The sequence below is a fragment of the Sceloporus undulatus genome, chromosome 4, assembly GCF_019175285.1.
Source record: "Sceloporus undulatus isolate JIND9_A2432 ecotype Alabama chromosome 4, SceUnd_v1.1, whole genome shotgun sequence".
Lineage (NCBI taxonomy): Eukaryota > Metazoa > Chordata > Lepidosauria > Squamata > Phrynosomatidae > Sceloporus > Sceloporus undulatus.
Genome location: NC_056525.1, coordinates 101,481,514 through 101,504,261, shown reverse-complemented (window position 1 = coordinate 101,504,261; position 22,748 = coordinate 101,481,514). Strand labels below are relative to the sequence as shown.

At 40.6% G+C, this 22,748-nt stretch overlaps 1 protein-coding gene across 1 annotated transcript in view; it reads left to right on the top strand.

The window, feature by feature from the left end:
* The window catches only part of LPAR3 (lysophosphatidic acid receptor 3), a 51,222-nt gene that overhangs the window by 19,579 nt on the left and 8,895 nt on the right, over window positions 1-22,748 (top strand). Inside the window, exon 2 of the mRNA XM_042465371.1 lies at window positions 13,660-14,416. Within this exon, the coding sequence (XP_042321305.1) occupies window positions 13,681-14,416 (736 nt within the window). The 5' untranslated portion in view covers window positions 13,660-13,680. The remainder of the gene's footprint in view (window positions 1-13,659; window positions 14,417-22,748) is intronic.

The following is a 22,748-nucleotide window of genomic DNA, read 5'->3' as shown; positions in this document are numbered from 1 at the left end:
GGGGGGTGGCCAGAAAGGGAAGTACATTTCCGTGATCTGTCTATGAATAATGTCAAAATGTCCTCCATGTTGATCATGTCTAAGAAACATGCATTTATATTAACATTTCTAAAAAAGCCTCAATTTTTTGTGTGTCCTCCATTTTTATAAAATGTGTCCTACATTTGAAAATGTTGTCCTGCATTTGTCCTACATTTGTCCCGGTCTGGAGGTCCTCACTTATGGCAACCCTACATGTATGGAACCTTATTTTTCAGTACTGAGTGAGCTTCCTGGTTAATGACATTGTTCTTTTGCTGCTGCAGGTGGACATCACTGCTTTTCTGGAATGTTTAAAAATTAGAAGTACTGTATAGCTTCTTTTGGAAGTCCTAAGAAATAACAGAATTTATGTATTAGTTTGCATTGCATTTCCAGTGAGTTTTTAAAGCAACTTCTTTGTAAATGCTTTGCGTTGATGGAATGAGATAGTCTAACTTGGATAAAGTTCCACATTGTTCTGTTGGCTGTTTCCAATCATCCAAGTCCAAATTTCATCCAGGAATCCATGCTGGCATGCAAACAGTATGAATTATTCATGTATAGGGGAAACAGAAGAAATCTAAGAAAGAAAGGATTTGATGGTGATGACGGAAGGAGATGGGATATATACATATTTAGTAAACTGCCCAGAGAAAAAAAGTCAGAAGGCTACAGAAGGCTTAATAATATCCTAAATGTTAAGATTATTCCCACATTACAGACTGAGTTGCCAACATTTCCTTTGGAGCCTTGCTCAAGGAGTCACTAAATAAGAGCTTTGCTATGACTGTTTTAGTTTTGACTCCATGTATAGACTTCCTAAACCGTAATTTCAGAAGATCTTAAATTATGAAAGCCTCAACAGTCTAAATTTGTGGTAACTAGAGAGGCACTGGGTGTCTGCCCTTGACAGGTTTCATCTCATGCAGGTTCATCATGGCTTTGATGGTATTAAAAACTAGAAAGGGATAGTGCAGAAATGACTTACAGTGTCACTATGCAACATTACTTTTCAATATGGCTTGCTTCTCTTGACTTAGGCTGTGATAAAAAGAAATTGTTTTCACAAACCAAATTTATAAGGACATAGGTATATATCTAGTCTGAGAGTATATCACATTGAGTTTCATGTGATTTTCTTGCAAGTAAATATGTCTACTTATCAGGTCTAAAGCTCCTTATACAGTACAGATGGCCAGACACTAATTACAAATAAAGCCTCCATTCTGAACTGATGGGCTGAACACTTTCAAAATCTCTTCATTGCCAACCAAGTAGTCCAAGACTCAGCTATTCAACATATGACACAACAACCGATGAAAAATGAATTTTACATAGCTTCCACTTTGGAAGAGACCCTTAAGGCCATACAGCAGATGAAAAACAGCAAGGCAGCCGGGATTGATGGAATTCCACCTGAAGCTTGGAAACATGGAGGTCATGTACTCCATGCTAAACTCCACGAGCTCCTTGTGAGTTGCTGGGAAAATGGTGAACTGCCATCAGATCTCTGAGATGCAGTCATCATCACCCTATATAAGAAAAAAGGAGCAAAATTCGATTGCTCAAACTATTGAGGTATAACACTGCTCTCCATTGCTGGAAAAATCCTTGCAAGGATACTCCTGAACAGATTAGTTCCTGCTATTGCAGAAGAACTTCTCCCTGAAAGCCAATGCGGCTTTAGAGTTAATCAGAGCACTACAGATATGGTATTTGCCCTTAGACAACTGCAAGAGAAATGTAGAGAGCAGAACAAAGGACTCTATGTAACATTTGTCGACCTCACCAAAGCCTTCGACACTACAGTGGTACCTCGGGATACGAAATACCCAGGTTACGAAATTTTCGGGATACGAAAAAATCCCATAGGGAATTATTGTTTCGGGTTACGAATGTTTTTTCGGGTTACGAAAAAACTTTTGGTGCTTTTTTCGGCTTTTTCGCACGGAATCGCGGCTTTTCCCCATTAGCGCCTATGGCAATTCGGCTTACGAAGGCTTTTCGGGTTACGAAAGCGGCCGCGTTACGAATTAATTTCGTAACCCGAGGCACCACTGTATGAGTAGAAAAGGTCTGTGGCAGATCCTGGAATGACTAGGATGTCCCCCTAAATTCCTTAAAATGATTATCTTGCTACATGAAGGCCAGCACAGTCAAGTCAGATATGGCGATGTTCTTTCAGAGCCCTTTCTTATAACTAATGGAGTGAAACAAGGTTGTGTACTCGCTCCAACTCTATTTACAATCTTCTTCAACATGATGTTTCAAAGGGCTACGGCAGATCTCGAAGAAGACGACGGCATTTATATACGCTACTGTTCTGATGGTAGCTTGTTTAACTTAAGCCGTCTGAGGGCTCGCACTAAGACTCTAAACTATCTAGTCCTTGAGCTGCTTTTCGCTAATAATGATGCCCTTGTTGCCCATACAGAAGCAGCTCTGCAGCGCCTAACATCCTGCTTTGCAAGAGCTGCAGAACTGTTTGGGCTGGAAGTCAGTCTGAAGTTTTCCACCAGCCGTCGCTACGGGAAGAACCCTACCATCCTCATGTCACTGTAGGCAAATCTGTGCTTAAGTCCATTCAGCAGTTAACGTACCTGGGAAGCATCATCTCCGCAGATGCCAAGATTGATAAAGAGATTGATCACAGATTAGCAAAGGCATATAGTGCGTTTGGAAGGCTTCATAAAAGAGTCTGGAGTAACAAACACTTGAAGCGAAGCACAAAAATCAGTGTGTATAGAGCCATTGTACTGTCTATTCTCTTTTATGTGTCTGAAACATGGGTCACCTATTGCCAACATCTACGACTCCTTGAATGCTTTCATCAGTACTGTTTATGCACAATTCTAAATATACACTGGACTGACTATGTGACAAATGTTGCTGTCCTTGAGCAAGCAGGAGTCACCAGCATTGAGGCCATGCTATTGAGAATGCAGCTGTGCTAGGCAGGACAGGTTTCTAGGATGGAGGACCATCACCTCCCAAAAATAATACTCTACTGTGAACTCGCCACAGGTCAGCGTAAGAGGGGTGCCCCAAAAAAGAGATACAAGGACTCCCTGAAACAATATCTCAGGCTTGGCCAAATTGATCACCAACAATGGTCCGCCCTGGCCTCACATCAGAAGGCATGGAGACGCACTATACACGATGCTGAAGACTTTTTTGAAAACTCACGCCGAACGAGTCTCGAAGAGAAACAACAATGCAGAAAGTACCACAACTTGGAAATATCACCCAAGGAGACATGTTGCTGTGCTTTCTGCAACCGGACTTGTTTATCTCGGATCGGCCTTTTAGTCATCAACGCGCTTGTAGAAAGCGTGGGATGAGTCCTTCCTGAATCTTCGTTCGCGAAGAAAAAGCCAGAGAGAGAGAGGGGGGGGGGAAATATGTTCAATCGGCCCTCTATATTACTTATTTTTTTTATCCATGGATTCAATCATCCACGGTATGAAAATATTTTTTAAAAAATCCAAATTCCAAAAAGCAAACCTTGATTTGCCATTTTATATGGGGGGCATCATTTTACTATGCCATTGTATTTAATGGGACTTGATATCTATGGATTTTGGTATCCATGGGGGATTCCTGGGTCCAAACCCCAGTGGATACCAAAGGCCCCACTGTAAATTATTTTACTGTGATTTGTTTTGTGATTTATTTAAGGCTGCAATCCTGTGCACATGCATCTGGGATTAAATAACTTTGGATAGCAATGGCACTGTGTAGTATACATATTTTTCTTTTCCAAATACTTAAATAAAGAACATAGTGATCATGCATTAAAAATCCCAAATAACATGATCATTAGTTACTGTTAAATGAATTCTGTGCTCCAATTCACTATTTCAGCTGAGTTTTTATCAGATGGCCTGAGTTCTTTATTTTTATTTTTTAAGCACTAGCTCACAGTCAGGGATACAGTTCTTTCTTTGGATGTTAGGGAATACTGTACTGCATAAATTACAGGTAATCCAGAGATGTTTTATGTCTTACCTTTTAAAACCAGAGATACAGAAAGGTTGCCAAATGAAGTACATGATATGCCAAATTAAGTACCATATATACTCGACTATATGTCGACCTCATGTATAAGTTGAGGGCAGCTTTGGGGGCCAAAATGTTGGATTTTCGTATGACGCATGGATACAGTATGTTGGGGTAAAATTTACAGGCATGAAACAAAGTATTGAAAACATGAAGCAAAGGATGAAGCAAAGGAAAACTATGACAAAGAATTTACAAAATTCCAGCAGACATAACTGTTTGTGCTCACACTAAAGGCTAGATGGATAAGAGAGCGGGGTGGGTCAGTGCTTCCAGGATAGATTACACTCTTGCCTTTCACTGGGGCATGGTTCCTTTTTTTATGAGTGAAAGCACAATGCTTAGATTGATCCATGGATAAATCGACTCAGTTTTTTTGGGGTGAATTTTTGACTAAAATTTCTAGACTTAACCATAAATATATATAGTAATAGGCCAGTATTTTTGCAGACTAGCACTCAGCAAGAGAGATCCGATTGCAAAGGTTTTCTCTGCAAATCAAATTGCATTCTGTAATGTTAATGTTACAAGAGTAAAAAGTTAATGATTCATGGATGTGTATCTAAGATGACGAGATTAATTTAACATGAGTATGATCAAACCATGATCAAAGCATTTGCCTTTATGCTTCATATTTACTTTGTTGTTTCACAAAATTTTTAGCTCCTGCAATTTCAACTACTTCATGTTATCTCTGAGTTACTTCTTGGACTATAGGTGTAATCAGACCTATGCTCTTTTATGTTTGTTGAAAATGAAAGTTCACTAAAATGCTTATGTACTTAAACTTAAGCAAGACTGAAGTTTATTTCTCACTTCACTTTTTTGTATCCTGTGGGTATTCGTTCAAGACATGCTGTCATATCTCCGGACACATGGCTGGTTCTGTCAGATGCTTGCATTGCAGAGCCTCTTCCAATGCAAAACATAGCATGAATTCAGGCACATATAGACAGGCACATGAATTTAGAGTTAAATTCTGTTGGAGTTCCCCAGGGCTCTGTTCTGGGTCCCCTTCTGTTTTCTCTCTACGCGCTGTACTTAGGTAAACTCATTCGCTCTTTTGGTTTTTCCTACCATCTGTATGCCGATGACATCCAGTTGTATCTTTCCACCCCTGACCTTTCTCCAAGGCTTGAACAGCAAGTTTCATCATGTCTCACAGCTGTCTTGCAGTGGATGCGCCATCGGCGTTTAAAGCTCAACATGTCCAAGACGGAGCTTCTTGTCTTTCCTCCTAAGCCCACCCTTCAACACTCCTTTTCTGTCTCTGTGGACAACATTTCTATTCAACCAGTCCAGCAAGCCCGCAGTCTTGGTTTTATCTTTGACTCTTCTCTGTCGTGTATCTCTCAGATCCAGACCACAGCCAAGGCTTGTAGATTCCTTTTGTACAATATTGCCAAAATCCAACCATATCTCTCTGCCTCTACTGCCAAGATCCTGATCTCACGACTTGATTACTGTAACGTCCTCCTGGCTGGGCTTCCTCACCTCTGTCCTTTAATCTCTGTTCAGCGTTCAGCTGCACGCATTATCACTTCCACCCACCGCTCTGACCACATCTCTCCTGTGTTGGCATCCCTTCACTGGCTCCCCCTCCCTTTCCACATTCAGTATAAGCTCCTGCTGTTGACATTTAAAGCCCTCCATGGGCTGGCCCCTCCTTACTTATCAGACCTTCTTTCTCTTCACCTTCCCACCAGGGCCCTCCGTTCTGGTAGTCAAGGTCTACTGTCTCAGCCCAGGATTTCCTCTGCCCCATCCCGGATTCGCCCATTTTCACTTGCTGCCCCTCACTCCTGGAACCTTCTTCCCCCACAAACAAGAGCCATCTCTTCTTTAACCAGCTTCAAAATGGAGCTGAAGACCATCCTGTTCAGAGAAACGTTCCCAGGCATTGCATAATTGTCACTTGCTATTTGATATTCTTTTGATGCCTGTTTTATCGAACCATTTTCTGTATTGCTATGTACTTTATATGTATTAGCCTACTACCCCCACCACCTTTCCCTTCTCTTTTTATGTCATGTCTTTTTAGATTGTAAGCCTGAGATAATAATATGCAAGACATGGCATGAATTCAGGCACATGTAGTGTGTTCTAAGAAAACCTATTCAGAGCTCAGAATATTGTTTTTTTAAAAAAACTAACCAGTTAGTTATTGCTTATTCCTGTAACTACTTTTTATTACTATACAGTAATTTGTTTTTAAAAATCCCTGAAAACAGTGTTACAGCTGTTCACAGTCAGTGGAGCTCTCTTGCAATAGAGGAAAGTTCTCTTTCTTTCTTTCTTTCTTTCTTTCTTCATTAAATTTGTTTTGCATTCTATAGCCTACCTAGGATATTGTACTGTCACAAAATACAATCAATGTAAGAAGTTTAAAACAATTTAAAACTTAAAACAATAAAAAACAAAACAGAATAAAAGGTGGGCATAGGCTTTGTCGACTTGGTTGTTTTACTCCAAGCTCACTATGTCCTGATTACCCAACACAGGGCCAAAATCCCAAATCAGGTCCGGAGCAGTCTTCATAACACCCTCACTTGATTTAGGCTCCCTCCCTCTAATAACCCCCATTTTAAAAAGTCACATTTTGCTGCATTTTTCGGGGGGTTTTCAATGATGATGTGTGGCAGCCTTTTCACTAACTATCCACATTCATTGCTCAGAGCCACTGCTGCTTGCATGGGTTGCTCAGAACAAGGCATCCAGTTTTGATAGCATGGCTGGATACCTTGTTCTGACCTAAGCAATAGAACTGGGTAGTGAATGGGGTCGACATGGAAATACTGCCACCCTTTGGAGACTATCACATAGGGAGAAATCAGGGGATTAAAAAGGCATTTTCCCCAGGAAAGTTGTGCAATCATGGCAAAGATTTTCACATAGATCGTGATCTGAGAGGACTTATCCCGGGAAGAACCAGGAATGCTCCAGCAACAAACCATTCATGGGGAAATCCCATGAATGGTTTGTTGCTGGAGCATTCTTGGTTCTTCCCGGGATAAGTCCTCTTAGATCACAATATCTTCTGAAAATCTTTGCTGCAATTGCACGACTTTCCTGGGAAAATGCCTTTTTAATTTTCCCAGTGTGATAGTCTCCATTGTCTCTGTGGGAGGAGAGCAAATTAAGGGGTGAATCTGGGGGGAGTTTGAAGGCCAGAATACTCCAGAGGCAGACCGGCATATTCTGGCAAGTGTAGAAAAGCCCTGAATTGAGAAGATGACCAGGCTGAAACAGTTTAAAGACCTTGAGCCTGTATGTTCGGAAATAAATCCCTTAGTTCCCAAGGGCCTTAAAACAAAGACATGCTTTTACTTGGTGCCAGAGTTAAGCCAGTGTTGGTGCCAATCAGGCCACCAATGGGACTGATTCCACAGAGAGGATGTCACAATTGGGTGCCATACCTGTTCTCCTTTCATCAACAGACAAAGAGGCACCCATTGAGATAGACTGTTGATAACTCTGAAGGACAGGGTATATAAATGGGTGGTCATTGCTACAAAATGAGTTCAGAGTGCAAAAGTAGTTTGCATTGAATGAACTCAGCAGGGGGAGAGGAGAAACCAGGTGGAATCTTGCCCTTCCAGTAGACTCAAGTGAAAGCAAAGTTCTGCAGCCTCTCCTAGGTTGTATGTTCTTCCTCATTGGTAGGTTTTGCCATCTTGACCACATTCTGATGCTGCTTGGCCACATGTGTCCTGGTTTTCATCTGTGAAACGTTGGAGGGTATTTGGTTACTATTGGCAGTTGCAAATCAGCATTAGTGAGACATCTAGGGGTAATGTCCATTTGTAATTTGCCAGCTGCTTTAAGACTGTCCACAAAGGCACTCATAAGCAGGTGATAACCACTCTAAATCAGAGATCTGAGAGACAGTCCACACAGAGTATTGGAACTGGCACAGAACACAATGTTGCCATTGCAATGCAACAGCTGCGGTTACTATTAAGCCCTTGCCAGAGGAAGTAACTTTTTAATGAGGTCCTTCCTGTTTACCCCATGACTTTGGTCAATCTGAGCAGTGCTTCAAAGGGCCTGGTGCTGTTCTATGTAGCATTTGCTAATAATGTGGAGTTTTTCACCAGAGTGGATTATCTTTCTTTTGCCCAGGTCATAGGAAAGCATTGAGAATATGTGTGACAATGAGATGAAAGCAGCATGCTGTTGGTGGTGAGAAATGTGGAGTGATGGTGTTTAAACCAGCTTCCTGCTGACTACATGAGCCTTTACAGCAGTTTGGGTGGCTCTGATGTAATTATTAATCATGTACTTAAGAATTTGTATGGAGGAGGAGCTGGGCGAGGAGGTGGAACTACTTCAATAGAAATTCTGGCATGCATTTTGCTTAAATGTAGCAGAAGCAAGTCAAAAAGTAAGGACATTGTGTCTGTGAAGAACGTGCTGCATGTACTTCCCCCCTGTGAATAACAATAGAGCAAGTTGATTTTGCCATGGGAAGGACCTAGTGAGGCATTATTTACAGAACAACCTGGAGTTCTTAGAATAAGGTAGAACAATGTCCCTCACTGATGCAAAATTGTGACTCCTCTAAAAAAGAGCCTAAAGACCAGGTAGCCCATCTAGATTCAGTTTCACTGACTGTATAACTGAGTAACTTCAGAGGCCCCAAAGAGAGGTAAAAATATTTGGGTGACTTGATCCTGAAGGAAAGCCCTTGACAAATTCACACATACTGTCTGTACTCATGTATAAGTTTAAAAATTTTAGTCAAAAATTGACTCCCCAAAACTGAGTTGACTTATCCATGGGTCAATGTAAGTACTATACTTTAACTTTTACTTAAAAAGGAATCATTCCCTGGTGAAAGGCAAGAGCATAATCTGTACTGGAAATACTGACCCCCCTCTATTCTCGTATCCATCCAGATTTTAGGGTGAGCACAAACAGTTATGTTTGCTAGAATTTTTTAGGTACTTTGGAATTGGTTTCCTTTGCTTCATCCTTTACATCCTTTGTTAAATGCCCTTAAGTTTTCATTCGACTTACCCACGAGTCATATTAAAATCCATAATTTTGGCCCCAAAACCTTCCCTTGACTTATACACACAGTCAACAGTTGAGTATATATGCTAAGCGGTTCAATCTGTGAATCTCTCAGCACTGGGTTGTCCAAGGCCTCCTTTTTTTCTGTTTGTTTTCCCTAGTAGACTGTGTAATTGGGTTGCCTAATACTGCTGAGGGATCCTCTCTCTTTAGATGACTTCACAGTCCATTGTTTAAGTAAGAAAGTGCCTTGATATTCTCTCCTCTTTAATTGTCAGACTCTCTGATTCACTAACAGGGGGATTAATTCTTCATGTACTTGCTAGCTTACCATTGACAGGAACAAGTCAAAGAGGACAGGACCAGACTGGTAAGTATGAGTAATAAACAGGCTATTTGTATAGCTGTAACAAAAAGGGAGGAACATGGTGAGTTCTTTAGTTTACAGATGTGATTTCATACAGTGATATGGAACAGTCTTCATTATATTCATTGTGGCAGGGCTTGTTTCTGCTCCCCAAAATGAGAACATACCTTATTCAAAGGATTGCCTTCAAGGAAAGCAACATGCTGCTGTTTTACAAAGCTTTTCATCAAGATTTAACATTACATTACAGGTTGTTAGCAACTTGTGGCACCATCTTTTTTACTGATTTTTAAATTTATGTTCGTTCGTAGACCTAAATATATCTCTGGATGCCTGTAATACATGCTGCAGAGAAGGGGATTACTGTGCTGTTGTATTGAACACATTTTCAGCAAATACCCTTCAATGTCCAAATTCGCAAGGACAAATCCTCCGTCATCCCACTTTGTCATCTACTTTTAAAACATCCCAGTTTCCTCATCCCACTTTCCCCATTTATCTTCAGTTTACTTCAGTTGCTGTGAACAGAATTCAAAGGGAAAAGTAGTCTGTACTTGTGGTCTCTTCCAACTCTATGATTCTATGATTCTATGATCCATGAACTCATCAGGAGTTGCTCTTCCCTGCAGGCTCAGGCAAAAGCAAACTGTTCCGGTCTTTCCTGGGTTGTGTGTTCTTTCTCATTACTAACTTTGGCCATGTTGGCCACACTGTATTGTTTCTCGACTCTGTTTTCATTTGTGAAGTTTTGGAGGGTATGTTAGCAAGGAATTCCCAGAGACTTCTGCGTCATGCACTTTTGAATATAAATAAGTCTTCTATCACAGGACACTGTTTGTTATTGCTTGCCATGCAAATTATATAGAACTAATATAAACATAACAAACAAGACTACAAAGTAAAATACCGAGAGTCTGTGAACACCTAGAAGGCAATTCCATAATCACAAAAAGTCAACATGAGTTTCACAGAAACAAGTCATGCCAGACAAATCTAATCTCTTTTTTTTATAAAATTACCCATTTGGTAGATGAAGGGAAGGATATGGATATAGTATATCTTGATTTCAGTAAGGCCTTTAGCAAGGTTTCCCATGACATTCTTGCAAACAAGCTTGTAAAATGTGGGCTAGACAAAATAACTGTTACATGGATTAGTAATTAGTTGACTGGCCGAAGCCAAAGGGTGCTCAACAATGGCTCCTTTTCATCCTGGAGAGAAGTGACCAGTGGGGTCCCACGGGGCTCTGTTCTGGGCCCAGTGCTATTCAACATTCTTTATCAATGACATGGAGGACAAAATTGGGGCATACTTATCAAATTTGCAGATGACACCAAATTAGGAGGAATAGCTAATACCCCTGAGGACAGGATCAAAATTCAAAATGACCTGAATAGATTAGAAAGCTGGGCCTAAGCTAAGAAAATGAAATTCAACATGGAGAAATGTAAGGTACTGCTCTTAAGTAGAAAAAATGAAATGCACAGATATAGGATGGGGGACACCAGCCTAAACGAGACTACGTGTGAAAGGGATGTGGGAGTTCAAGTAGACCACAAGTTGAACATGAGTCAACAGTGCGGGGGGGGGGATTCTAAGCTTCATTACTTTGTAGAGATGATACTTAGAATAATTATAATTGGGAAGATGATGATGATGATGATTTTATTCCTTACCTGCCTCTCCTCAAGGCAGGTTACAGCATAGATTAATATACAATGTATAACTGACCATTAAACACATACATTAAAATACATAAACATGGGATTAAAATGAACATTGCACATTGAAATCACCCAAATGAAAAAAATACCAATTTAAAATTTATAGTTTAAAATCACCTGGAAGGTTTAAACCTACCTTATCTATGCCATGGTTGTCCCCAAATCCCTTTCCCTCAGCAGGCCAATTAATCTTTTCTAAATAAGAAGCTTCTGATACCAAGAGAAGCTTCCCCGCCCAAAGTTTATTGCATGTGGTGGGAACAGTTTTCCTAGGAGAAAAGGGAAAAGGGGGAGAGACACAAGGACAGGAGAAGGCAGAGAAAGAGATTATTGGAAAAGAGATATATTTACCCTAAAATGAGTTTATATACTCTAAAATATGTTTAAACTTGAAAGGCTAAGCAACCTTGGTAGACAATCCTTCTCCAGATAGCTCATGGATGTGTAACATCCTTTGGAAGTGTTCCATAGCTAGTTTTAAAGAGATGCTTGTGATGTGTCTTGTGATGGCCTCTCTTTATCCTTGTGTATCTTCCTGTGTTGTGGTACCTAGAGAGGTAGTATTTCATATGGAGTTTCCACCCTGTTGTGCTTATGTCCTTCTTGGTGTTTAGGGGGGGGGGGGGGGGGGGGAGCCAGTGTGTTGTGGTTTGAGCACTGGGCTATGACACTGGAGACCAAGCTTAGAATCCCTGCTTGGCCATGGGAACTCATACAAGTCACACTCTCAGCTACACTCAGATGGTTAGACTAACTTTCTGAGAAAGTTAGTCTGACCATCAGCATATAGCATACATGGTGATGAGCTGGGGATATCTCTGTTTAAAATATTTAATTTAGGAAGCTATATGCTTAGATCAATTAATGGAGCATGCTTGCTGTGTCATCAAATAAACAAGCATACATACATAGAAATGAACTGGCTAGGCACCTGGCTGATCAAAACAGATACTGCCTCTTGACTGACAGACATTAGCAATTAAAAGGTCAAAATTTTCATTCAGTTTTTGTACTCAAACTGATTTCTAAAGTTTGCTTATAAAATTATTACACAAAAAGGCATCTTAGGCAGTTTACAGACTGTCATTTTAGGGCGGCCTGTACCCGCCCCTTTCCCCGCCAGATTGGGGCCTCAGCTGCCACAGCGGCAGCCTCTGAGGCCCCAATCCGCCACTTACCAGGCTGCAGGGAAGCGGCAAAAGGCTGCTTCCCCGCAGCCTGGAAAGGGGTGTCCTTGGGGTTTCATGCCCCAAGGACACCCAACAGCGGCGGGGACGAAGAGAAAGGGGCCAATTGACCCCTTTCTCATTTGTGTCGCTGGCGCAGCCGTGTAAAGGCTGCGCCCAGCGACACAAACCTGAAAGGTGCTCCATTTTGGAGTACCTTCCAGCACCGTGGAAAGGGCGCCCCAGGTGTCCAAACGCGGCGCCAGGACGTCACTTCCACGCCACTCCGTTTGGAGGCAGCGCGGTCATGACGTCCCAATGGCGGCGCCCATGTAGAATGGGCGCCACCATTTTGTACGTACTAGGTACATTCTAGGGGTAGGGCATCCGGAAAGGATGCACTTTCCTAACCCTAGTTCGTATCTAGTACATACTTTTTGCGCGTCTGGAACACGCCATAGTTCTTTTAACTGAGGACTTTATCACACAGGGGAAAATCGGGAGTTTAAACAGGCATTTTCCAGGGACAGTTGCATGGTTGCGGTTAAGATCTTCACACACACCACGATTAGAGAAGACTTATCCTGGGAATAACTGGAATAACGAGATTTCCCTGTGAATGATTTGTCACTGGAGCATTCCTGGTTCATCCCGGGATAAGTCTTCTCTAATCGCAATGCTGTTAAAATCTTAGCTGTGATTGTGTAACTGTCGCTGGAAAATGCCTGTTTAAATCCAGATTTTTTCCTGTTTGATAAAGTCCTGAATGTGGAGTTAGGTACATAGCTTGCTTATATGCTGTTAAATAAAGGTTTAATCTGGTATATTAACATTAAATCCACAGTTAAGTCCATAATTTTGCACTTAAAACCTGCTTGCATTCTGTAATGGGAGTAGACTGCATGTATATGAAGGGGTTTAGGTTGCCAGCTTCATGGAACAGGTACAGTTGCATACTTTTTTTGATGGGGTTTGATGTTAATATTATTTCTTTGAGTAGATGTCCACCTCAGGGCGATTGCAAACAAGAAGAAAATTAAAACCCACTTGTTTTAACTTTGGTATGCAAAGGGATCTTGTAGCAACCTTGAGACTGAAAGATAGAAGTTGGTGGCATGAGCTTTTGTAGACTTGAGGAAGTAGGCTTAAGTCTATGAAGCCTCATGCTACCAACTTCTGTCTTTCAGTTAGTCTCAAAGGTGCTGCCAGATCCCTCTGAATACTGATTTTCCAGACTAGCACAACTGTGTCTTTGAATTCTACCACCATGTTTTAACTTTTGTTTCTCATCTTTTTCCCCTCCCAGGATGCAATTCCCTACTTCAGGATGAATGAATGCCACTATGATAAACGCATGGACTTCTTTTATAATAGAAGTAATGCAGCCACAGCAGATGAATGGTCAGGGACATCTCTTGTCATTGTTTTATGCTTCGGGACATTTTTTTGCCTCTTTATTTTCCTTTCAAATTCACTGGTCATTGCGGCTGTGGTCAAAAACAAGAAATTTCACTTCCCCTTCTACTATTTGTTAGCCAATCTAGCAGCTGCGGACTTTTTTGCTGGCATTGCCTACGTGTTCTTGATGTTCAACACTGGCCCAGTCTCTAAAACATTAACTGTCAATAGGTGGTTTTTGCGCCAGGGACTTCTGGACACCAGCCTGACAGCTTCTCTGGCCAATTTGTTAGTCATTGCTGTTGAGCGACACATGTCTGTTGTGCGGATGAGGGTTCACAGTAACCTCACAAAGAAGAGGGTCACTTTTTTTATTCTGTTGATCTGGGCCATAGCTATTTTCATGGGTGCGGTGCCCACATTGGGATGGAACTGTCTTTGTGACATTTCATCCTGCTCTTCCTTGGCTCCTATTTATAGTAGGAGTTACTTGATATTTTGGACAGTCTCCAACCTGGGAGTTTTCTTCATCATGGTGGTGGTGTACATAAGAATCTACATGTATGTCCAGAGGAAAACCAACGTTTTGTCTCCACACACTAGTGGATCCATCAGCCGCAGGAGAACTCCAATGAGGCTTATGAAGACAGTCATGGCGGTGTTAGGTAAGAGGATATGCATAGTTGGGCTCATGTATCACTATCCATCTTAAGACACATGGTGTCTGCTGGATGTGTCTTCTATGGTAATACATTCCCATTTCTGTTTGTTATACTGTTTTCTGATGCTTAGATCCCACTCAGTCATCTTCTGATATATCGTCTGATGGGCATCCCAGAAAGATGGTTCTTAGTAGAACCTATTTGTTTTTTACTTGTGTTCATCTTTGCATGCACAGCTATACTTGTGGCACTCTTGGAGGACTGCTTACAGACAATGATCTATCACAAGACTTTGCATGGCAACTTTGTAGTTGCTTGTGAATTACAACAAGTTTTAATTTATTTAGATCTTCCTTTATATTGTAAGCTGCCTTGAGTTCCATTTGGGAGAAGTGCAGGAAGGAAATCAAATAAAGAAATCTATGAAGTGCCTTTCTAGTCAATCCTTTTTATACAAAAAGTGGAGGCATTCACTTGAAAGAAATTTGTATTTACAGCTTGGTGCCAAACTGGAAATGTGTAATCCAAGACTCTGCTTTGTGCATCCTTTCTCTGTGAGAACTCTGGTATTCATAATGCATTATTCCACATCTTACCATCCTTAGTTTGCTGTGAATCAGTGGCAGTTATTTAGAGGTGTGGGATACACTGGTTTGGCACATGGGGACCAGAAATAACAGCAAAATATGGTTATACTCTCATGCCACAACAGCATTGGCACTAAAAACAAATTTCGTAAGAAAAGGAAAGCACCAGACACATACTCTCAAGAAGCAGTAAGCCACTTATGGAAATAGCTGTCACATGACAGAAAAATTGAGGTTATAGCCTGGATAGCCAGATCATAGTGGTTGTGGTAAGAATTGTCTTTAAGCAGATAAGGTTTTGTTAGCTGGAGGGAAGTTTATGAATTCTATCCATAATGTCATCAGCAAATAATATTTGAGTAAAGATGGGCTGGGCTGGGTGGGCTGGAATGGAGTGATAAACATTTCTGTGGGCTAGTAACTTTTATGTACTACTTGCCTGATTAAAATACCGGAATGAGCTCCACACTCACCTTAAAAGGGGATTGTCCACATTTCCTTTTGTGAAGCTTCTCTCTTGTTTTTAGAAGGCTGTACATTAAACACCAACACAAGATTTGATTAAAATTGGGGAATAAGAGGGTGTGGTTTGAGGATTTCCTTAAACCCTTGCATCTGTACAATTTTATCTGAATACTGATAAATACAAGTGAAACTGTAGTACCTTTTCTTCTTCTCCCCACTCTTGTTTACAAAGAACCACCAAACGCAGTGTGCAAACAAGAATCAAGGAACACGAGAGACACTGCAGATTGGGCCAGCCAGAAAAATCAGCAGTAGCAGAACATGCCACAAACCATGCTGAGCATAAAATACTGTTTGAAAACACTGAAATTCTTTACCATGCCAACCACTACCATGCCAGGATGCACAGGGAAGTCATTGAAATCCATAAACATCTGGATAATTTCAACCGGAAAGAAGAAACCCTTAAAATGAATAAAATTTGGCTACCAGTCCTGAAGAATAGCAAAATGAGGTCTCAGCAAATGCAGATGGGAAACCACTCAGAGTCAGGGGCTTTCCCAGCAGATAATGATCACCAATTAACAGACACTAATCCTCTTTTGCATTAGCCTCCCAGCCTGAGGCCTGCCATCAGCAACAGAACAATACACATGCAAATCAGGCAAGCATTCTCTGAAGATGCCAGCCACAGATGCTGGCGAAACATCAGGAAGAAACTCTTCTAGAACATGGCCACATAGCCCGAAAAACCCACAAAAAACGGTGGTTACTGGCTTTAGGATTAGTCTCTGAATATTTATGAAACTGTCCATCTTTCATTCATACTCCTCCTGAAGCTTTCCCTCCATTTCTCTTTATAAATCAGTCCTATGCATGAGTAAGTCACACACAGTTCAGTGGCAATTATACCCAGGTAAACTGTAGTAAGGGATTATGGCATGTGTGACTGGATTCTCACTTTACTCTTAATAGCCTTCAGATGGCCAGATAATATTAGGGGTGGGGACATCCCTTCTGATGCCAGTAGCTGCCGGCCAGCTCTCTGAGGAGATAATCTATCTCATGCATGCAGTGCCTTTTCCTGTTGAAGAAGATGCTGACAAAGTCCTCACTGAACTTTGTGGCTCATAATGCACTACTTGATTTATAGAATTCCCTGCTGGGAAAGATGGAGCCCCAGCTGAGCTTTATGCTTCAAGGAGCAATCTGTGAGCAATACAAATCTTGTCAGGTGTTGGCTTTGTTTCCTGTTTAGGAAGTGCAAGTGGAAGAAGCAAAGTGAAGCTGGGAATCTCTTCAACCATTTATCAGAAATAAGAGTGGGATTCCTCTATGCATTGCTCACTCACCCAAGTGAGGAGGGCATGTGATGCATAGTGGTTGGGACTGGAAGAGATTCTTCCTCAGACTGGGCAGGAAATTTCCTAGGGCTGGATAAGGTCTGGCACCTCGAGGTTGCCTCCCATGACATATAGGATTGCAACCATAGTCCTTATATTGCTCTGTACCTAGTGTTCAGTTACTGCTTGTATGCCCTTTGTCAAAATTGCAGGTGATCCAGCCTCATGGTGGAAGGATGCCTTATACAGGACATCTTTCCACAAATTCAGTGTCAGGCTTACATTGCCAGTTGAATGGGAGTATATAGTGATACAGTGCATTGACTTTTTTGTTTTTTAATGTTCTAGAATAGAGAAAATCCTTGGGCATGAGAAAATGAGTTGGTGTTCATAAATAGCAAGCACAGTGAAGGTCGGTGTGAAAGTCTTGTGGCTGCCTGTTAGACACTGAATAGCTTCTTTCATAATTTTGAATCTGCCAAGTACTGTGCTTTGCAGTACTGCCTTCTTGATTGGAGATAACAAAGAAGGCATTGCTCTGCCATGTGAGACATGATTCCTATTGCTATTGTAACAGTTCTGAGATAGCAGAAATACAGAGGCTGCCTCTGTTTTCCCAGCAAAAGTCTGCAGATGAAGCAAGTTTATCTGCCCAGTGCTATGCCCAAGGATACTGTTTCTTCACCCCCTTGACAACTGAACATGCTCTGGCAAAATTTAAACAGAGGGGAAATCAGAAGAAAAAATGCACCTACTAGTCCTGGCACAGTGAAATAGGCATCTAGTTATCTAGAAAGTAATGTTTCCATTGTGATCCACAGTCATTGTTTCACTAAGCTCCAAACCTGTTGTAGTAACAATAATCTACCACAGTCTGATTTTATTTAGCATATGGAAAATTGTGCCTGAGAAACAAAGCACATGGTTGTACAAATAAGACTCTGGGCTCCATTTCTGCCCCTCCACCAGTTTTGAAAACTAAAGAAATGCATCAGCATGGCAGGACATATGTCACATGTATAAACGATGCATGCAGTGAGTGCTGGATCATTGTTTTAATTTGGTACACAGCAGTTTCAAATGTTCCTAACTTGTCAGGATCTGTTAGATAAAAGAAAACAACTGAGTGTATCTTGGGAGTTTAAAATCCTTCCAAACCTCCCCCATTTTTTCTCTAGGTGGTTTTACATTTCTTTTCCTTGTTATTCTTGCCTGTTGGGGCATGCTAGGCAATAACACCACAGGATGCCAGTACCAGTATAGTCCAAGAGGAAGTGTTGCTTGCTTAAATTAAGCAAATTTATGGCATCTACTTAGTAATGGCATGAAAAACTATGGTTTTCCAAACAGGCAATATAGCCCATAGCTGAAAAAAAAGCTATGCCTCCCTGCCCCAATCTATAATACAAAGACTTGATTTAAAGCTTTTTAGTTCTAGAACTCTACTTCAGTGGTTAGCTGGAATAAGAGTGAGGAGTATTTTTGTTTCCTTTGTTGTTGAGAGAACCCAAATAAAATACCACATTTCTGGCATGTAAAAGAGAAGGACTTTTAGGACACAATTTTCAGAATACCCAGCAAGTGGGAAATTATATTTGGTAACACTGAACTATCATAGTACATGAGTTAAATGTATGTCATGCTAAGAGGCACTGTGACAAACAGATGTAGATGTTTTTGATGTGATGTGCTGTTAGGTTGGCTTTAGGACAGCCCTGTAAGCGAGACTCTTAAAGAGACCCGGGGCTCATTCCCATTTCTATTTAAAATGGTTTCCTATTTGCCTTCACCCTAGGTTGGTAAATCGATTCCAAAAGATCCATCGTTCCCACTATGAAAGTGGATCTTTTCATTATCCCTTTGTAATTGCTTCTTTTTCGGCACAATTGTCGTCCCCGCTACTTGCCTCACTATGAGCTGCCATCGGATCACCTGGGTAACTGCAAATAGTTGCAAAACCAATGAATCGAATCTTCTATCAAATCTGTTGTACTGTAGATTTCATCCTTTTGACTCTGGTCCAAACACATTCCAGAAATAATCCGGTTTGAGACCACTTTAACTGCCCTGGCTCAATGCTAGGGAATTCTGAGAACCAAATCTATTAGAGAGTTCTGGTGCCACAATAAACCCAGGATTCTTTACCACTGAGCCAGGGCAATTAAAGCAGTCTCAAACAGGATTATTTCTGCAGTGTGGTTTGGACCTCTGTCACTTAAAAGTGAGAGTTATAGATCTGAGCCAGCCTTTCTCTGCACAGACCAGTGGCCCAGATCCAGTTGCTAAACTAAAGTAGACTGACTGAATCAATTGTTAAATGGTGACTTAATATTTATGTAAATGTCATTGATTTAGTGGGTCTAACTTTAGTTGGGATTACTTGAGTTATTAAAAAAAATTAGTTGTACTACAAGCACCAAGACTCTAAACAGGCCTATTTTCTTCAGCAGTGTTGTTTAAACTGTGTGACAATAGGTGAATATATTTTCATGCATACACAGTGATATAGAAAACTTCAGTTGGATTTCTGCAGTCATTAAACAAACAGGAGGCTTGTCTGTTAGGAGAAAGTGGTTTCAATTCTATTTCTGAAAACTTCATTTCATGTAGGGACAGTTGGTTTTTATTACTTAGTTTTAAAATACTTGTCAAAGAACAAGTAGAATGACTACCTGATAAGCACACCCTTGATCAAATAAGCAGTACTAACAAGAATTGCAAAATGCCTCCAGGTAAATCCCCAATGCTCATAATCTACTGTTTCTTTCATGTGTGCTTCATAGCCTTTTGGTGGGAAAAGAAGGGCTGAGATGATGTATGAGAAATACTTTATTCAGCTAATGGTGAACACAAAGTATTTCTAATAACTTTGGTAAAACTGGGTAAGATTTGAAACAATTTACACTCTAATAACTTGTTTAGGAGAGCAGCAGCATTTTCTTTCAGGTTAGACGTCATCCCGATTGCTACTCAGATGTTTCTAATTCCTTCTTCTATTATGTTGGGAGATTACCATCTAGATGAGTTTCTTAAATGACTCTTTCCACTCTCTGGATCTACGCATTTTAGTGCCTGAAAAGTCACAATGCGTTCCATTTATCCCAAGAGATCCAATGCCCACCTTTCTGTTTTAAATGATTTGTTTTCTTCTTGTCAGCCATTGATTGATTTACTGTATATTGCCTGGTTGGTGAATGTTTCTCTTTAGCTTGTGCAAGAATTCGGTCCAGGTTACCTTCCTGATTTCCAAGAAAACAAGCCAGAAATGTTGATCATTATGTACTTTATGTTCCATTGGAAGACTGATATCTAGAGGAATGTTTGCTGTGTTTTGTTACCTTTTATAGAAATTATATTTACATCAGTGGAAATTATCATGTTTTCTAATCTCCTTGGACAGATGACAGATACCTGTATATACTCGACTATATGTCGACCTCATGTATAAGTCGAAGCAAGTTTTGGGGCAAAATTATGGATTTTGTTATGAACTGTGGATAAGTCAAAGGTAAAATTTAGAGGTATACAGCAAAGGATCTAAAGGATGAAGCAAAGCCAAACAATGTCAAAGAACTTACAAAATTCCAGCAGACATAACTCTTTGTGCTTACTCTTAAGACTGGATGGATGAAAGAGCAGAGGGGGTCAGTGCCTCACATATTATACTCTTGCTTTTCATCAATAGATGGTTTCTTCTTTTAAATAAGAGTTAAGATACAGTACTTACACTGACCCGTGGATAAGTCAGCTCATGTTTTTTGGGTCAGATTTTTGACCTAAATGTCTAGACTTATACATGAGTATATACAGTACATATGCCTGACCAAGGTAGGAGATAGTGGAGAAAATTAGATAACCTTGGATAACAACTACCCATGCTCAGTTCTGTTGATGTAATCTGTAATGTTTTGAGGTCCAAATGCCGTATGATGGGGTGAGCTCCTGTCATGAGTCCCAGCTTTTGCCATCCTAGAAGTTTGAAAGCAGATTTATTTTGGCATAAGCTTTTGGGTCTAGAGGATATTTCAACAGATGCATGATGTAATGTATCCATTGCACTGGAAGGGCTATTGTAAGCAGTGAAATGAATTTATTAGTTTTTTGCGGGAGTCTTTGGTGTTTTTCTGCATCAGACCAACATGGCCATATCACTCTGGAAAAGGAGAAAAATGAATTACATCTTCATACACATTTATTTTTGGCTTATGAAAATCACTGCAACTTGTAGTAGCTTAAGAAGTCCGTAAAATGTTATCAATAATATACATGTGTGCAACAAAACTGTAATGTGGAGTGCTCCCATTTCAGGATGCTAGATAGTTAGACATACCAGGATACTCCATTTCATATTTGTCGTACATCTTTTCATGCCCACTCTCCCTGTAAACACTTTTCTATAGTAATTGATGTGATCCTCATTGGCCAGTATTTGAAAGGGTACTTCATGGAGTGAGTGGAAGCAAAAGCTTTTTTGTTCTCCAACTTTAAGGTTTTTCTGAGCTGATACCTCCCTCTTGTGTTGTTTGTAGTACCTTTTTGCCTTTATAGAAATTGGCATTCTTTCCCTGAATATTTTGTGACAGAAGTGGCATAATCATATTGGGAAGTTTTGTTTAACCTTCATAGTTCAGTGGATGGTTAGACCAAGATCCTAATGTGCAATTTGGTAGCATAAACCAACACCCATGTAGATATGTGCTATGCGATTTTTATTGTTAATGATGACATTTGCATCTGATGGCTGAGATCCTGCATTGGAGATGTAGCCATAGAGACAAAACCTACCTCAAAACGTACCTGTTCATCACAGATGCCTGTTGATTGCATTCAGCTACAGGAAGAGAACTGGAACATCTCCATTCGTTCCCAACTCTTTTGCTCTGTCAGGATGGAGGCTGTGCATTTGGAATGGTAGAGTTGCAGGGGATTTCTGGTCATTTCATGCACAGTGACCATAAAAGTGGTTTGAGTGCTGCTGGACTCTGAACAACAGGGTTTGATTCCCCTGTCAGCCATGAAAATGTGCTGGCTGACTTGGGCAATTCACTTACTCTCAGGAAACCCTGTGATAGGTTTGCCCTGGGTGGTGGTGGTGGTAATGTTTTCCTGCATGGCAGGGGGTTGGACTTGATAACCCTTGAGGTCTCTCCAAATTCTATGATTCTATGATTAGGGAGATTGCTAAAAAGTCTGAAAGGCAGAAGAATCTGAGTTTCAAAAAGGAAAGCCTGTGTATCTCAAACCAGTCTAGACTTCACTCCAAATCTCAGAAATGAATTTTATGATTACGATCACGGTAATGCAGAAATGACTTAAAAACAGATAACAGCAATAAAGGCAGAAATGTGTGCATGTGCACCCACAAGTGCATGTGTGTGCATGCGTGTGCATGCGTGTCTCCAAGTTGCCTGTTGACCTATGGCAATCCCATGTATTTCATAGACAAGAAATACTCAAGCGGTGGTTTTGCCAGTTCCTTCCTCTGAAATATAGCCCTCAGCACCTGGTATTCATAGCAAGGTAATTACTGAACAAGATATCAGCTGGCACATCTGTCAATTTTCTTTTTTATCTCTGTATTGTCTCCATTGCACAACATGGAATGCTCAATGGCAATCAAATTGTTCAGGCTGTTGTTGAAATTCCACTGAATAAAGTGGTCAATTAAAGACATTGCCAAATAATCACAACAGGCCAAGAAAGCAAAATGATAAGTACAATGATTATATTTGCAAAACTACATTTCTATAGCTGTGAGCTATAGAAATTGCATAACATGAAAAGTACACTCACATTTGTACGAGAACATATTTGCATGTATCACATCAGTAGAATTCTGGCCCACATATACAGAAGCCTGACCTTCATGTCTGACTTGTTAAAGGAGTTTCTATACATCTTTGCTATTTTTTCTCTTAAAAAATTAAAGACGGAGTTCAA